Below are 19,086 nucleotides of genomic sequence, written 5' to 3'. Positions count from 1 at the left end.
AATAGACTGCACTGCACAGTATAAAACTCAGGTCACATTCCATCCAAACTAAATCAAAACACTTTGGTACATGTATTAAAGCAAGCTGGCAAAATGCCCTGTTAGAGACCATATATTATACACACATACAGGCACCTAATAAATGACTTCAGATAGAATCTTTTCAACATCGAAGAAGTCAAACAGGTGCCAAACAGAGCGATGTCATGGACTCTGCCTTAACAGTGATGACTCCCACCATCTCAAGAACAAAAGAGTCCCACAGAAAGCAGCCTTACAATGTGGAAACATTCTGATTCAAAATCTGAAAAGCCTGCATTTAACAGTTTGTTACAATTCAAAGTTAAAATCTTTCGGGAGTTCTTAAACCTTACCTGTTGGGAATATCCTATGAAACAGTCATAGTTCAAACTCTACGACAAGTTTTATCTTGTACTAGTCCACAAAATGAACCTCATGGAAATTGCACATTCATAATATACTCGTCTTGTTGAAAAACATTGAAAACAACATCCATAAGTGGGCACATACCCAAGAAAAAATGGAGAGAAAGCTTAGGTACTTGCATACTAAGAAATAACGCCATGCAAAGTGGCCATTTGTCGTCTACTTCACAGCCCGTTTTATACTCGATATTAAGGGCATTTCAGAGGACATACAAGTTGTTTTTATCACCAGAATTCATTCATAGATCTCAAATTTCATGTACGGTGCAACAAACGCCAGACTTCTGCTCCCCTTTAACAACAAAACAGAAGCAGGAGACATAGGAACTAAAATATTGTCAATAAAATACATTACCATTTCAACAAACACAATTTTCCTGGGTTATCTTGGTTGAGTCGGAGTATCACTGGTATATATTATACATACTGTCCCACCTCTATCTATAAGGTCCATTCAAAGAAAAGCTATAAAGTTCATTATGCATTACTAACTATATGAAAAAGAAACACTGACAATAGTTTTAAAATATATATATAGTACGCTACATTGCATTTTGCAATTTCACGCAATGTTACCTTAAACACATTTATAAATATTCATAAACTGGGTTAAGTTATAACACTATAAATTAGCGTGAAATAGTTAAAATTTGGGTCAGTGAACATGGTATACCGCCCTCTAGTGTTAGTTAACCATGAAAATAAATTACCCAGGATTCAAACCAACTAGAATTATCATAGGTTCTTGTCATCCATGATGTATATACATGTAAATAGTCTTTTCTTAAAAAAAAAAAACCCTGGAATTTGAGGTCTCTAATTCACTAAAACAGCAGCATACCTTACAATCCGATAGAATCATACAGTGTGTGTGGTCAATGGAATGCTGATGTCTTATAGACACTCAAAGTACACAAGACCAACAATTTACATATCCAAAGTATACCACGTCACCTAAATCGCACTGGGTGTAATCTCTCGTATAGATTCAGAAATGTCATAGTAAGGTTTATTTATGTCTTCAATAATAAGATAAGATAATATAAATCTAGGTCTTACATTACCATACAATGAACTACATCATACATGTATAACACTTTGACAGAGTTCATCAATATCAAAGGCATTCAGTAAATAACCCGCAATGATTGATCACTCCTTAGATACTTTGATATACTTTATATAAGGTTTGCTTTAGGCAGCTAGGAATTTTTGTGTTTTATCGATTTAATAGCATTATTAAGGATAAAATATCACTATGTTCACTGTGACCGTTTCTGGGACCCTAGTGAAATTTTACTTGCTGTAAAATTTTGCGTTCACCAAAATTACCACTAGCCAAACTAAAGCAATTTACATTAACAATGGGGTCAATGTTTCTGTCTGGTAGATGGGACCAGTAGAACTAGAATTCAGACGATAATGTTCTGACACTGAGAGGTCACAACATAAATGAAAGTGTTAGTTTTTGATGGCCACCACATGAGGGAGGCTTGAGATTGGTTACTTCAGAACCTACCCTAAGAGAACTGAGCTGATTGATACATTTTCATAATCCTGGCATGCTTTGTTGTAGTAGTCATCAGAGACACAAAGTGGCAGTGGTTTATAATAATGGAACACTCATAGAACAGTCCATGCACCTGTTCCACAATCTAGAACAGGTGGTGACAGAAATAACCTGTCCCTATGGACAGCTCAATAATTTAAGTATCATGATTCATTTACCAAACAGGAAATTGCCACAGATGAGTTTTATTGTCTCAATAATTAACTGTTATATGGTTATAATTAATTAAAATATCTAAAAATTGTACCAAATTTCATTGAAATCTACTATACAGTTAAATATTACAGGACAAATCTAAAACATGGCTGATGTTTATGCAAATTATGTATTATTATGTAAGAGATTTTTAAACCGCCGCAGATAAACTGGTATAATAATGAGAATTAGCTCACTTAGACTTCAACAACCAACAGATTTAATCACAAATAGCTGGCAACATTTGATCATGAGTGTTCAAAGAGATAAAAATTATATGTGGTTGTGACTTCAGTTGTTGTGGACACTGATTCTCGTTGAATTTACACTTTGTTTATTGAAATGTGAATTTTACTATACTGGGTATTTTTTTTCCAAGATCAATATATTACTGCATAAACTTCTGTTGCATCATTCTGTTTTACATGTGCAAATATTTTAGCACACACAGCAGTGACAATATTATGTGCAAAATGTGTTTACAAATAATCTTTTTAATAATAGATTTTTTGGTTCATTCTAGGTTTTTTTTAGAAAAACGGTAAAATAATATGCATAAAATTTTATTTTTTTAATAGAGATTTTCATAGACAACAATAAAAACACATTTCCTTCATAAAAACCCACTAAAATATTGTCAAATTTTAATACTTCTACTTCTTTTTTCCATCATATGTCACGTAACGATATACATCCTTAACATGGGAAACAACAGTAAAATGTCCTGTAATTGACAAAACTTATTTTCACTCCATTTCATTGATCGAGTATGGTGACACCATGTTTTTATTCACATATCAAATATGTCTACCTTATCAACATCTGTGTGTCAGAGACATGTCATGTTGACTTAGATGGTACACTGTAAGTCACAAATACACCAATAACAATAATGTCTATTGCAGCGTGCCCTCAATACAATGAGGCAGTGAGGTAGAGTGATTTTTGGTGATGCAACTAGTTATTTCCTACATTGTCATTGATGCAAAACAATGCATGTCAGCAACCTAGCTGTCAATGTTGGTGTTTTGGTGTTTAAAACAATATGGTGGTGATAGTGAAACAAAGATAATCAGGTGACATAACATTGTGGTTTCTGAAGCCCCCTACAGTCATATCAATCTTGACTTACTCCCTCCAGCAGTCACCAACTTAATTTTTATGAATCCCTTTTTACTTGAGGTACACACACACTGGTTCACAGTCAAAATAAATCATATTTTAATGAACCAGCATACAACAAATGCAATTATTTAATTAATGTATGCAAAAGTGATGTGCTTATTTAATAATATGATTCATAAGCATGATGAAATACCACAGTTTCGATCCAAATCTGAGCCGTCATTTTGTTGGGATCACTTCGCATGTGGCCAAGTATTTCAATTTTCTCCAGTACATATTAAACATTTATATGTTTATATATACAGTTTAGTATATTTTAAAATCTTAGAAATTTATGCTGATTGTTAAATGGTTTCTTGTTTTATTTATTTCTATTTAGTTTGTTAATTTTTTGGTCATAAATTTTGTAATTTCTTGCATTATTTTTATTTAAACAAGTCTGTGCAATCATACTTAGAGGGTTCATATATCATGACATCATAGTTTATAATCAAGAATACAACAACAGAATACACTCAATCCTTAATTTAAGAAAACACCAGACTACATACATTTACTTGCAAGCATAGTATTGGATGACAAATTCTCTATGCTATGTTTTACAGCCTACAGAGAAAGAAATCTATCAACATCAGTATAATCCACAAAGCCGTCTTTTAAATAGTCGAGAGGGGCATGGAAGAGGTTTAAATGTAACCATATGAATATAAAATATTAGATTTTCAGTGAAGTAGTAAGAGAAATTTTGTCAACTGCGTATTAACTTGAATAAAATACTTATATGCCATGCACATAAAAATCAAACACACTCTATCTTTACATAGACAGACATGCCTTTTATCTGAACATCCATTCACAACAACTTGTGCTTTATGTATAGCTGACCTACTTACACTAGTAGTGTTTAAATAGTAAGGTAAAAAACTACAGAGACAATAAAACAACATGAACCTTAGTGACCGAAAAATTCCTGTCAGCCTATATGTTAATACCTGCGGGCAATTTCACATTTATCATATACGGCGGTAAAAATGAGTTAGGACCATCACATTGATAGAGAATCAGATGCCTGAAAGTCCACGTACACTGATCTATAGACAGATACCACACTGACGATTGCTATCACCATTTATTTTGTTTTTTTTAAAAACCTGACCTCAATTTTTCTGACTGAAGGAATAGGAATATAACAAAGTAACTGATCCTACTTGCTAATACATTGTAAAAACAGTTTACGATTTTACAGGATTTTTTTCTAAAAATACAATTGAAGAAGAACCTACATGCTAAATACTGCACAGGTGGTTGACTCAGAAACCCCTCCAGGCAATCCATTTCAACCACACAGTGTTTCTTAAAGTCATCACAAAGTCTGAATAGCTATGTGATCATCTGTATTGAGAAAACTGACGTGAATGACGACAAGAGTAAGCTTAGAGATTTCTCACTTACTTACTTGGTACTTTTCACTAGATTAGTTGGGTTTCCGTTTAAATGGTCAGACTGATCTCGTCTAGTATTCAGCTACCCACCAGGAGTACAACGTCGTACTCCCAACTAGAGGCTCGTCCCTCTTACATAAAGGGTCTATTTCTGGATGGTAATATCCTGGCCACGCTCCAAATACTTTAGTCACTCGTATTCTTTTTATTATATATGTATATTGTTAACTTATCAAAGAATTCAATGTGTTTATTATGGTGTTAGTTTTTTTACACTGGACAACATACACATTGTCGCTGCAAAACACTAACATTTATGGAAGTACTAAGTGTTGCTGAGAAATTCTACAGAAGTCATTATGTCGTCGGCTAGGTCAAGAAACTAAAGTCCAGATACAAATATGTTTGTTTGTTATTTGTTTCAAAGGTGAATAAAGGGTGTGCAATGTGAATAATCAGGTGTGATGTAATACTAGATCTTATTGAATTATTGGATGTGAAATTGAATGGTAAAAGATTGTATGATATCTTGGACAATATATACACCATCACTGTTTATCAACCACCTTGGACATTGTAATGACAATTGTTCTTTACCATTTCAATCACCTAAAACAATTGAAAGACATTTTACACATTTATGAATGAGAATATCCTGGGATGCAATACTGAGATACAAATTTGTCATTAATTAATAATAATAATAACCTTTATTGATATCATATCCACTATGGAATTTTGACTAAAATACAATAAAGACATAAAGTACAGTATAAAATATATAAGGAATAATAAAATAAAATAAATGCTTTAAATACATGTAGCTATAAATGTTTTCTTATTCAAATTGCATTATTTTTTTGGTTGCAGTGAGACAAATTTTTAAATCGTTTTATACTGTATTTGCTCTATTTGTAATGTATATGCATGTAAATTACAGATGTGTTTCAAGATTTAGTATACAACAATTGCAATTTCTCATTTATGTGTATCTCTAATGAATATGTATTTTAATAGAGTAAATATGGTATATAATTATCAAACGAGCCAGGAATGAAATCTACCATAAAGACTGTTATCTAAGAAAATATATGCAACAAACTTTGAAATGGAGTTGTGTGCATTATTGTCAATATTTAAAAAAAAAACAATTTCGAACTTATAAAATCAATAGAAGCGATACAAAAAAACTATTAAAAATATGCCAACAAAGAAACTCAAGCAAGAGGATTTAGTTTCAGGGACCTGCTAAGTAACATGTCTACAATTACAATGTAATTAATATTTAGTATTTATTTTGACAGTAACTACGGCCATCATGTAGACATACTTTGTGGTTATTACTATTAATATTTTAAAAGGAAATTACATTTCGTACATATAGGATATTGTACACTGCTCTCTCCATATAAAGTCTAGTCAGGTTTTTTACACAATTGATGATAGAAATAACATCAGCAAATCCATGTATGTTTCAACCAAATATTTGTAATTAATATCATTTGTTCATTGTATTATTACTGCAAATATTTAACTAGATAAATCATGAGCATACATGAATATGGACATTGCGGATTGAAATGTTCGGTGCTAAAACTTGAATTAAAACAGTTTTATTATAAATTTATTCTGCTTTCAATACAATAATAGTATATCTGTGATATTGAAATCCAGCTACGCCACAATCCACCACACTAACCATTATCTACCATCCAGGAAACAGAAGATAAAAAACAATTGCCATTGAAATGTAAAATCTACAAAGATGAGAGGACTACAAACTCATAATTTAATAGTTGATTAATCAAAATGCCTGCCACAAATGATGACAAGGACAAACAAAATAAATTTTGTGTTTACTGTTACCCAACCTACCCATATTTGTCAGAAAAAGCAAAAAGTTTATTTTATGCAAATGAATCCAAATTATTTACATTTATGCAAATTATCTCTAGTCATTCTGCCAATTTTTATTATATTGTGTTTATTTTTTTATTTTTATTTTAAATCAGCCTGACAAATAAAAACTATTTTCATATTATATTGTATTTAGAGGAAATAATGTAGATGAGGTAATTTAAGTTTGTTATATAATTACTCTCCTATTTAGTAGGAGATAATTACTGATGGTTGTGGTTGCTATCCAAATTTGCATATATGACTCTGTAATTGTAGCAGTGTTGCAAATATATGCTTTCCTTTTCTCAAAGAGAATACATCTAAAATTCCTTGACAGAGGCTGCACAAATTTGGTATCACTTAACAGTAATATGATTGTGGATAAACAAACTTGGTGAGATCCAACTGAAAACTTTTAAAAATTATAATTATTGGTTGTAAAGAGAGAATCATCATTTTAAAGCATGAATGAAACATATATAAATGAAGGATCAGTAATAATATAGTGCTCTGACTGGATAAAACGATGACATGCAAATGAAGTCTCAGTAATAAGACTGTGCTCGGATTGGTTAAAACAGTGACATGCAAATGAAAGAAACTACTAGTACTTCACATGTTATGCTTTGGTGCAATATCGAGTAGGGCAATGTTTGTTTTTTTCGTAAATGAAGATTTAAAGACATAAACAATATTTCAAAATTGTATGGAAATGATAATATTATTTCAACAGGGTCTCGGATTTGCTTCTGGCATGGTGAAATTATTTCTTCATATCTAGTAATACTGTTCAAAGACATAGGCTGAATAAGTTGTATGTTATTGTTTTTAGGCCATCTGTGGAAGTTTTTAGCAACTGATGTGTTAGTATGAATTGGCATTAGATTCATTGAAGGTCTCCCCCATAATGCATCATCATCTTGTTTATTAAATAAAAAAAATGTCAATTTTATAATTTAATGTTCTTGTTTGTATCAATGTCCAAAAATAAAAAAGTTTAATATTATGAAGAGAAAACATTTATATCAAAAATAAATTCCAGCATATGAAACCCAAATTGCAAGCATGTATTTTCTGAAGTCAAATCCCAAGTACAGCAAATGCAGCTGTTGTTCTGCCAAGCTGAACATGCACAGTGTATAGCGCCACCTAGTGTTGAGATTTAAATATGTCTGCAACAACTTCTTCAGCAGCTGCTTTATTAAAAAACATGATATGCTAAAAATAAATTAAAATTTGACACCGTTATACCCAGGGTAATTTGATGATCTCTGTGATAGTTGTCTACTATTAAATCTTGTCACTAGATTTTCTTGACTTTTAAAACATAGCTTCATTTTATAGTTGTTTACAAAATCCTAACAAACAAGTATGGTCAACGCACAATTTTAAGCATTTTTTATGCAATAATAAATAATGCACTGATTTGATGACAAAATTTCCAAAAAGACCCATTATTGTGTGTTTTTTAAGTTTTTTTCCTTTCAGTAAAAAAGTCTAAAACGAGTGCCTAAATCAACAATTATGTCACACTTTTAAAACAAACAAAAAATTGATATTTTTTTCACTCTAATTTGATACGTTGAATACCCATGAATGATCATTATTCACTTTTTCAAGTAAGATTTTTTTATACATGTTTATATAATAATTAGCCATAACTACTAGTAATAATTAATCATTACACCAAAAATTATGACCATTTTAGTTACTTATTCTTATTTTTATTCTGCTTGCCTAGCAACGACCTTACTGTGTGTAACTTAGGTGTAAAATCATCAAATAGACCAACTTTTTACACATATGAAAAGGAGTAAGTCATCAATGCAAGTACATTTTGTATCTGTGCAGAAATACAGGTACTTTTTTTTACTGTGAAAGGGTTGAAAGGGTTCACAAGGATGATATTCATACTCCTGGGAATCATGTGCGTCAGTTAAAAAACCACAGCATAATTTTTATGTTTTGTGGCAGAATTTTAGAAAAAGATTTAAAGTAATGTTCAGTTTTAATGAAAAATCATAATAAATCACACATATGATGACAATTTAATAATAAAAATATAAAGTAACCTGAGTGTGTCTATTATAGAAAGAAAATTGACCAGAAAGTTTTTTTTTGGGCCACATTTTTGTGTCCTATCATATGCTAGATTTGCACTATTATCTGCAAAGTGCTGCTTTAATTTTAGTGGAGTCTGTCTAATCAAAATATTATTTGATAATAATCTGTAAAAGATTCAATTTTGATAATATTAATATGAAGTACAAATAAGGAGTACTGTATTTACTATATAGTTAGGTCATTAATATGCATGGTTTAAAACAGCCAATCAGGTCTGTGCATTATCCTTGAGCATCTGTGTATCAAGATTCATTGAAATCTGTTGAAATGGTTTTTGAAAAACAAATGAAGATGCTTGAAATTTAATAATTAATATGCAAATTAGGTAATTCATTTGTATAGATTTCAACTAAAAATTAAACTGGTCTGTGCAATATCCAAGGGCATCTATGTACCATGTTTCATTGAAATGTAATGATTCTGATTAGTACTTGTAATATCAGTAGAAAAACAAAACATTTACTAATTATGCAAATTCTGTAATTAATATGCATGGATATTAACCCAAAACATATTAGGTCTGTGCATTATCCTATGACATCTATGTACTAAGTTTCAATGTAATGTGATGATTAGTACTTGAGATATCAGTGGAAAGGCTGAAAAATGACTAATCATTATCCAAATTAGGTAATTAATCTACATAGATTTTAAACCAAAACTAATTAGGTCTGTGCATTGTCCCAGAGCATTTATGTACCAAATTTATTTAAATCCAATGAGTACCAGTCAAGGAACAGCTAAAAATTATCATGCAAATTAGGAAATTAATCAAATCTGCACATCAGCCCAGAGCATCTATGCATCAAGTTTCATCAAAAAACCAACATATAGTTCCTGAGATATCAGTGGAACAGACAGACACACAGACACACTCACACATACACACTATAAACTGCAGAGACTCGCACACAGAGTCAAAAATAGGAATCACAAATGCAGATCAGTGAAAAAAAGTAATCAATCAAAAAATATAACGCTACCACTTTTTGCGATATTATAATCTGACAGCATTCATACATATAGGGCAATTTCATAAAATGTCAGTGATACACCATCCTAAATATCGTAATAAAATGTTCACTTTACAAAATTTTCCTATTTTCCAGACTAGCGAAATTCATGAAACTTGTCTCCCTAAAATAATAAATCTGTGAAGCTGTTTTTTCTTCATTAGTTTGCGTGTAGTTTATGCCATATATTTATAAATTACTCACATCAGCCAAATTTGTTGTTTTATTAAAAGTGAAAATTAATGTAAATTAAATTAAACACTAGTAATTCACACAGTATCATCCTTATAAAGAGAAATCGCCTATTGCCAATATTTTTTCATCTACTCAGTAATTTTCAAGTCAAATGATACAAAACCAGCACAAAACCACCCGCTGCTCAATACTGTAAGGACAACCCTGTTCTTAGTAAATAATAGAGGTATTTCATATTACGGTACATCACAAGGACTTTAACACTGTCTGTGTCTGTGTGTCTGTGTGTCTGTGTGTCTGTGTGTGTGTGTCTGTCTGTCTGTCTGTGTGTGTTTGTCTGTGTCTGTGTCTGTGTGTCTGTCTGTCTGTTTGTATGTGTGTGTCTGTCTGTGTGTGTCTGTGTGTCTGTCTGTCTGTGTCTGTCTGTCTGTGTCTGTCTGTCTGTGTCTGTCTGTCTGTCTGTCTGTCTGTCTGTCCGTCCGTCCGTCCGTCTATCTGTGTGTGTCTGTGTGTCTGTCTGTGTGTGTCTGTGTTTCTGTCTGTGTGTCTGTCTGTCTGTCTGTCTGTCTGTGTGTCTGTCTGTGTGTCTGTCTGTGTGTCTGTCTGTGTGTGTGTCTGTGTGTGTGTCTGTCTGTCTGTCTGTCTGTCTGTTACAGTAATATCTAATAATTTCTGTGTTCAATTCAGACTAGTCAGATGTAAATGCAATTTCACCAATGTTTTCAGAAAGTTCTTTTAAAACACCTTCACACGCAAAGGCCTTATATGGAATACTCAACCATATAGCCATGTGTCTCTCAGTCAGTTTACAGTCTTGAAAGGTCCAATTACAGCAAAACTGTTGTTGCAGGCATATTTATTGGTTTTATATGCACTGCTTTGTGAACAAAACAATACATTCTGTGGTTAACTTTGTATACTCACTGCATTTTACATTCAGCTACTGGTGAGAAAAAACCTTTACACAATAATGTCTGGAATATCAGAATATACAATGTAGTTAATAATTATTATCTAAAAGTAGAGTTTCCATGGCAACAAAGTCTTTGTGATTTTTACCAATGGTGAAAAATTTCTAAATTCAATAATTAGGCTCAAAATATTAGCACTGCAGAGAGACGCCAAGGTGAAATTCAGTTTATTCAAAAATACAATAATTATGTGTACAAGTTGTAAAATTTAGAAAATCAAGAACCTAAAATTAATACAAGTATAATTAACCTACAAATTAATAAAAATTAAATTGACATCTGAATTAACAAAACATGTATTCAAATATATCCTGCAAGACTCCCAACATGTCTGTGTGTACCATCGCTATGACAACCAGCTGAATAACAATAAACATATGACAGAGAAGCAGATGTTTCATTTCGACAACATTTTTTGTTCTTCCTGAGAAACAATACAGCTATGAGCTTATAAAAAATAAATTAAATAATTAAAAAAAAAATATTTCTTTGAGTTTATACCGGGCATGCACACTAACTGCTTCCATGTTGGGTTTCAAAGCCCCAAAACACTGTTACTATGGCAACCATCTAAGTGCTGGCATCCAGACGAATCTCTTAATGTGATTAAGAACATCTTGAATTGCAGGCTAAGAGCTCATTAGTTTTATTTGCAGTAAATCAAAATTTATGCGTAACTAATGTTTGTTTCTACAAATTCTGAAGAGAACTAACATTTTGCGCTGTCATTACAGAATGCTGAATTTCTAAAAGACGTGTAAGCATGTCTGCGTGTGCAGATTATATTTTTTGTCTCTCAGCTGTCATGTTTAGGCATTTTAAAATTCTGAGTAAATGTATTTTACTTGTTTAGTATATGTTGCATGGGACTCGCATCAAACATCTGCATAATTTTATCAGAGCCAAAGCAAGGTTTTTTTCAAAAAGCAATCTCTCTTCCCATTATATAATGGCACACCCTTGAAGGTTTGACTTCTAAGTGATGTAAGTGGCACCGAGATGCCAACATAAATTTCCCAGCATCCCCTTTTAATACACTTACAGCGACATAGTTCTATGGTATTGTGGTAATTGACAGAATATCTATCATTAAACACAGTAAATTTTTATTTTGACTACAAAACAGTGACACAACAACAGCGCATAGCACCGTTTGGAGTGCTGTACAGATAAAACTATAGAGGCCATATTATTTAATTATGTAAACTCTTACCACTCAGCACCCAGTTATAATGGTTCAGACAAATAGGCACCAATTTCTAACAGCAACAAAAACTCCACAAAGCAGTTTTACTAGCAGATGAGTCATTCCAACCAAAAGATTATTTTTTAGTACCCTTTTTGAGTGTCTGCATTTACTGGAATAAATATTTATATTATAATTTTCCATATTGCCTTCTTCTTAAAATTATCACATATTATCAGTATACTGTAGAATACTTTATTTTCGCTTGGAATTAAGTTTCGCTATTTTCGATGAAAGAATTATTCTATAAAAATAAAATATGGCGATTATACAGTTTTCCCTATATTTTACATTCAGCTCGTCAAAAATCAGTGAAAATAAATTCCATACAAAACACCTAAAAAGTCTATTCAGCAAAAATTAATTCTAGCTAAAATAAAGTATTTTACAGTATATAGAATCAAGAAGTCACTTTATCTAAATTTGATAGAATTGTTCCAAAATCTCTTGAAAGTCTGAGCCCTCGTGTCAAGCAATAATTGGCAGTGTGGAGTCCTTCATTTTAGGTACAATGCTTCGAAATATGGAAATACTGAATACATGTGCAGTGGCAGTTTGTGAAGCGAGGAACAAAGTATTAAGCGAATCACAAATGACATGCAAAAACGTAGTCTAGATGTATCTTTTAGTGGACGAATATTGGAATGTTTGTAGTTTAAACGATCTGTACAATTTTGGGAAAACATTGGATATGGCTGAGTACCATACATTCTTGTTTGCATGTCCATGCATTACCATCAACCAAGGAACAGTTAACATCTGATAACAGGGCTGCATGTGGCATTGATCAACCAATGTGAATAGTGGATAGTGCAAAGTATTATAATATATTATACTGCCCAGTTCTCTTGGTAAATATATAAAAGTTTTATTGATATTGACTTTTACCCCCTGAAAAATACTTACTTTTGGTGAATGTTGGTCAATGTAAGTTGAACCCCAAAAATCTGTGGAACATTTAATTGATTTTACTTTCAGCTTTGATATATGAATGAATTTTAGTAGATTTTACAAGAGGACGAACATATCTAATGACAAATTAAGATGTACGCTATATGTACACCACTAGATATAGAGCAATATAGGGAAGGTCAAAATAGTTATAAAGCAATTATTGAATATTTTTGCATCATTTTTAAAAACAATAACTTTCACCTATAAGTAATTTGAGCATCGATGAATAAAAACTGAAACTAAATTTACAGACAACCCCCCTCCTCTTCTACTAAAGCGTCGTGATATGTTTGAACTCTGCCATTCCAAAAATAGATCCACTGAGTTAGCTGGGATAAAATCAACACGTTCTTAAAATAAATATTCAATGTATTTAATTTGGTCTAAAAATAAAACCTCATTCTAAATCTCATCAGAAGATTCATGTTGAAGCATATATGCATCAGCAATGCCTTCCTATGCCATGTCTAGTTGATTTGGTTCGCCCTACAAAAGACTCTGAATAAACGCTATGATATGAAAAATACAACAGCTGTCTTGAACTGGCCAATAGATGTTCACAAGGTTATATGCCACAACCTGGTTAAGGAATGATATACAATATCAAAGAACCGTGACATATTGGCTACAAACTAAGCAACACATATACACACAATTTTATTGATCAAATCTTTCTTAATTCGCAACATCTGTGGAACATTAATAAATTATTAATTAAATCATGGTCACATGGTGTAACAAAAGTTGGTGTATATTAAAAAGTAGTTGTTACAGTGATAATTTTGTATTTGAAAACAACTGTAATGTAAATGCACTAATAGAGCAAATACGATTTATGAATATTGCTATAAATTACTTTAACACATATGTAGCCACAGGGTAAACCTCCCATGTGGTTTTGATTTGACTCTGACTGTTTTTAATATATAGAATGTCCGCCTGAATTTCTTGATTGCAAGGAAAGACTAGATATTATCACAAAGTTTGACATCTAATATATCAGCTGGTAAGAATAATGATTTGTACGTATCATAGCTTGATTGCTCAAATCCCACCTGATATAATTCATTCAATAATACCTGCCCTACACCTGTGCCTTCCTAATGGCATTTATGAGTCATTGTATCTAATAAATTAATACATGTTATGAAGAAATAATGGGGCTCTATCAGCTTGAAAACTCATTTATTAGCAATATAATCTCATTAAGATCTGACCCGGCTGTTTGGCGGCCATTTGTTTTGTAAATCACTAACCAAGACCAAAAATTTGACTGACTTTTTATGAAAATCAACATGACATCACCAAATATTACCAAAATACATAACTTCAACAACAAAAATAGAATTCAGCTCAAGTTCTATAATTTCATGAATGACAACATTAGGGATGACATCACACTTTTCTAGAATAGCATTAGCTCATGCTGGATTTGTACATATATCCAGACGTAACATTTTATAGAACACAATCTGAAGTGAAATTCAACCCCAAGTTATGGTCATTACCATGCGAACAAGTCACCGTGTAAAAATATCAACAACGGAGCAATTAAAGAAAAAAAGGCAAGTTTTTATCTACAACTTCACCATCACCCTGACAGCACCAAACAAGTTCAAACAAAAAACCTTCAGTAAACATTAAATTATCGCGGTGATAAAATCAGTACAAGCAATGTAAAGATTATGAATTGTTAGATGGAAAATGAAAATATAATAAATGGAATTTGAAATGCTAGAATTATTAATGCATAATATACAGAAAAATTGACTAATCTAAAAACAACACCAAATAATATGTAACTAAATTACCAGTCAAACCACAACTACAGTAGAATACTTTATTTTTGCTTAGAATTAATTTTCACTATTTTCTAAGTAATGATTCAGTGAAAATAAAATCAAGCAAATATGCCGCTGTTCCTATATTTTACATTCAACTCGTCACAAATCAGTGAAAATAAATTCTATACAAGACGCCCAAAAAGTCTATTCAGCGAAAATTTATTCCAGCTAAAATAAATTATTTTACAGTATCTGGTAGCCTGCAATGCTACAAGGTCAAGTTACTGATTAGTCAGATATTGGGCAAGTGTAGAAGCAATTATGGCTGTCTGATAGATATTATGTTCTCACAAAAAAAGTTACATCAATGTAAGTTGTGCTCAGTAATTATAGCTTATGCAAACAAGATTCATACAGGGAGTTAGCAAACTCCCTTGGAAAGTTCCTATGAACACTGCAATATAGCAATACATTAATTTTGTTTTGATTATCAGTGAAATTACAACATCGTTGTGACTATATTACAAAAGGGGATGTGAACATTGATTCTCAGGAAAATGCAAGTTACATGTATTCAGACAAATCTTGTTTGGGCCTGTGTTTTAAAAAGATAAGGATGTCATAATCTTGCATACACACCAGTAATTCATACAAGTTGTGTAAATATATAATATGATATAAATCGGTCTTTTGTGTACATTTCTGGGCCATGTAAAATGCCATAATGCTATATTTCATATACAGGCATATAGCAACCTAAACTGACTTCAAATTACTAGTGTTTTCTTCGGTATATTATCGCTCCTTTACACTGGTAAAACACGTACTCATCTGTTTTTACATCAACGTAACTATCACAGACTAATTAAGCTTGTGCTGATACCCCTGTCCCCATCTCCCCTTCAAGGGGGTTTCAACTCCACCATTTTTAATCAAACCCCTTTACGTTAGAAAAAATGTGTTCACATCTGTGGAGTCAAAGGGACACAAAGCACAGATGAGAAAATAATAAATGATACATGTTCAATTATTCAAAAGTGGCCACAAATTGCCAATCCTGATGATAGCACCCAAAGTCCTTTTTTTAATCATGGTGCTATATCAAATCAAAAATATGTTGACTATTCTAATGAAGTTAATAATTTGAGCTGTGATTTGAAGTACATGTACTTCTAAACTGATCATTGCCCATTCTTAATCTTTTAATCCATTGGCTCATCCCTTTTATTTATTTATAATCCGAATAATTTAAATCTAACTCTGATTACATAGGTTTGGCTTTGTTATATTGTAGCTTACAATACAAAGGGGAGGGAAGGTGTGACCTATATTGGTCCACCCCCTTTCAAAGCAGCATATAGAGATGTATGCTGGGACAACAATGCCCTGAACAACTCAATTGCTTATCGAAGGTTGATTTTGTGGGTACAATAAGGGGTAATACTTGGCCAACCGACTGAAAGAGGAATGTTCATTGTGATAAATTGTTTGTTTACATGCATGAATCTGACCAAGAGAGCAGAGTGCATGGTGTAATCTGGTGATCTGACTTGTAGTAAAAAAAAAACTTTTTTATTATCTCTGTGTTAATATTTCAAGGGTTTTATCATATTTATATCACTGTTGTTGTGTGCAGTGTATTTCTTTTTTTATTTTCACAGAATGCTACTGGTGTTTGACCTAGATAGCAAACTGTCTGCAACATGTTTTTGCAATTTAATTCCTCTTTTCGCAGCCAGCAACTACTCCAGTAAATACTAGGAGTTATTGACTTAAGTTGAGAACAAATACTATAAAAACACCAATAACTGGCCATAATGATGGTCATTCATAAAGTTTAAAGACCCATAGAGTCTGATAGCTATAATACAGATATAAGAAATCGTGTGTGTGAAGTGTTGTTTTAGACTTCTTGGTGACGTACATGTACGTGATTCGAGAGCGCTCAGTTGGATTCTCGCAACAGACCACACAAAAATTGCGCTATAATTGGAGATTTAAAGAGGTAATCGGAATGTCTGAATGTTTTTTCATCCGTGAAATTTACCGGTCACCGATATACCTCCCACTACATACAAACATAGCCGGAATAAATCACATGCTGTATCGAGACGCTGCTACCCGCATCCCTATACAAAAGTTGTCAACAAAACAAACTTACCGATGGAGGCGGCGGGGAGTTGAAAATCACCGGCGGACCAAGACCAGCAGGGCTCCCAGACGTCGCCAATTCCTGCCGCGAGGTTTTTCTTCTCCTGCCGCTGCCGGAAAACAGTATTCGACCAACAGCAGACATTGTGATCGCTGCGTAATCCTTTGCACTCCAATACTCAGCGTGGCGTGTAGAATTTACCCCAGAGAGAGAAAAATATGCGATCTATAGGCGTAGACGAATCGTTCTGTTGATGAACAAGACGCTTTATTTCTGACACAGTTTGCCCATCATTTTAGCAGGTGTTACGAGCTGACAGTGCGTCGGGAACTGGTTCACAGCTGGTTACACATTACGTAGCTTAAACGGTGCCTAGCGGTGGTAACTCCTAGGTATGACTAATGGCATTAACGACGGCATCACGTCAACCCCACATTCAAATGCACGACATATTGTGATTGACAAGAAGTAAGTCACGTGATAACGTTGGATTGACGGAATACTGCCCTCATAAAACGAAAGGGAGCAAATTAAAATGATTTATATTTTAGAACCTTCATTTTTGCTTTTTCGATGAATATTAAATATCAAAATATGTAGAACAAATATCGTTATTTTATTATCGTACATCTATTTGCAGATAGCGTTTAGAATTGTGAGTTTAAGCAATTATTTTGTGGCAATTCAAAATACACATACCGGCCACAAGAGGGCGGCAAACTGTTGAGAATTTAACTTCAACGTGAATTTCGTGAAGGCACACTGGACTTGCATTGGTCTGTGGCGATACGCGATTATTCCGAGTTTCTTGGCAGTAGAGTTACTATATTACGAAAAATCAACATATTTTAAACAATGAAAATAATAAATATATATTTTCGATAATTTGTTGTTTACAAAGTACGCCCTGGTATGTACGTGCCAGGAGTGGACATCACGGACGCCATACCGTTATCGTAGTAGGTTTGTATATGTTGATGTGATAGCTGTTATTGAGATATCTCGTCTTGGTTATTTAGTCAATAAAATGTAATCAACAATACTTGGATGTCTATCTGTGATCAACTGTGGAATTCCGACCAGTCTATACCTGTTTTGTGAGATTTGTTGCGTATAACATTCATTCCAGTTTGTAGATTATTAAGTTGAGTTATTTTGATAGTGTTGTTAATTTCTTTCTCAAGAATAATAAATAGGATTCAGCCTTAAACCTTTACTTTAATACAAGGTGTTTGATCCGCGGCATTTCAATTGTCTTTGAAATAAATTTAGTTCACATTTTCTATTATTCAACCCAAGCGTATTCCACCGCGGTACGAACACGGAAAATCAGACGGAAAGTGTATTGCCTAGGGGTCACGTTGGTAACTTAGGTCACGGAGGTAAAAAGAGAAGGAATCACAGCCAAAATAATCCTTCTAAACTTCTCTTTTTACCTCCATGCTTAGGTCTTTGCGTGATATTGACGATGGTTCAGTTATTTCCTTTTTTTCGTTTGGGTCTGAGATATTCGCTCGCTTGTATTCAAGTATTCGACGATTTGTTTTAATGAGAGAACATAGTGCCAACACGAAGGTGGTTTCCGTTGCTTGGAATGTGAACTGAAGATGGCGCTTGGTGACACTATCTCGAAACACGATTATCTCAAAATCACTAGAAATAAATAATTGGAACTACGACATATTCAAATTTAAAATAAACACTATGAGTATGTAGACAAATAAATAAATAAATAAATAAATAAATAAATAAATAAATAAATAAATAAATAAATAAATAAATAAATAAATAAATAAATAAATAAATAAATAAATAAATAAATAAATAAATAAATAAATGAATAAATAAATAAATAAATAAATAAATAAATAAATAAATAAATCCCGGCAATGTATTAGTAAGATAGCCTGGAGACCCATGAACGCATGTCTCCACGCTAAATGCGTAAACAGACATGTTCTTGAAAGTGT

General features: G+C 32.6%; 1 protein-coding gene across 2 annotated transcripts in view; it reads right to left on the bottom strand.

Moving 5' to 3' along the window:
* Window positions 1-17,311, bottom strand: part of LOC100374563 (rho GTPase-activating protein 29-like) — an 87,220-nt gene extending 69,909 nt beyond the window's left edge. For both annotated transcript variants that reach the window (XM_078006946.2, XM_085503084.1), the window contains exon 1: window positions 17,126-17,311. In XM_078006946.2, the coding sequence (XP_077863072.1) occupies window positions 17,126-17,260 (135 nt within the window). In that variant the 5' untranslated portion in view covers window positions 17,261-17,311. The remainder of the gene's footprint in view (window positions 1-17,125) is intronic.
* Between the last annotated feature and the right edge of the window lie 1,775 nt (window positions 17,312-19,086).

This window comes from Saccoglossus kowalevskii, chromosome 9 (genome assembly GCF_978046115.1).
Source record: "Saccoglossus kowalevskii chromosome 9, keSacKowa6.1, whole genome shotgun sequence".
In the NCBI taxonomy this organism is placed as follows: Eukaryota; Metazoa; Hemichordata; class Enteropneusta; family Harrimaniidae; genus Saccoglossus; species Saccoglossus kowalevskii.
This window is presented reverse-complemented; position numbering and strand designations above follow the sequence as displayed.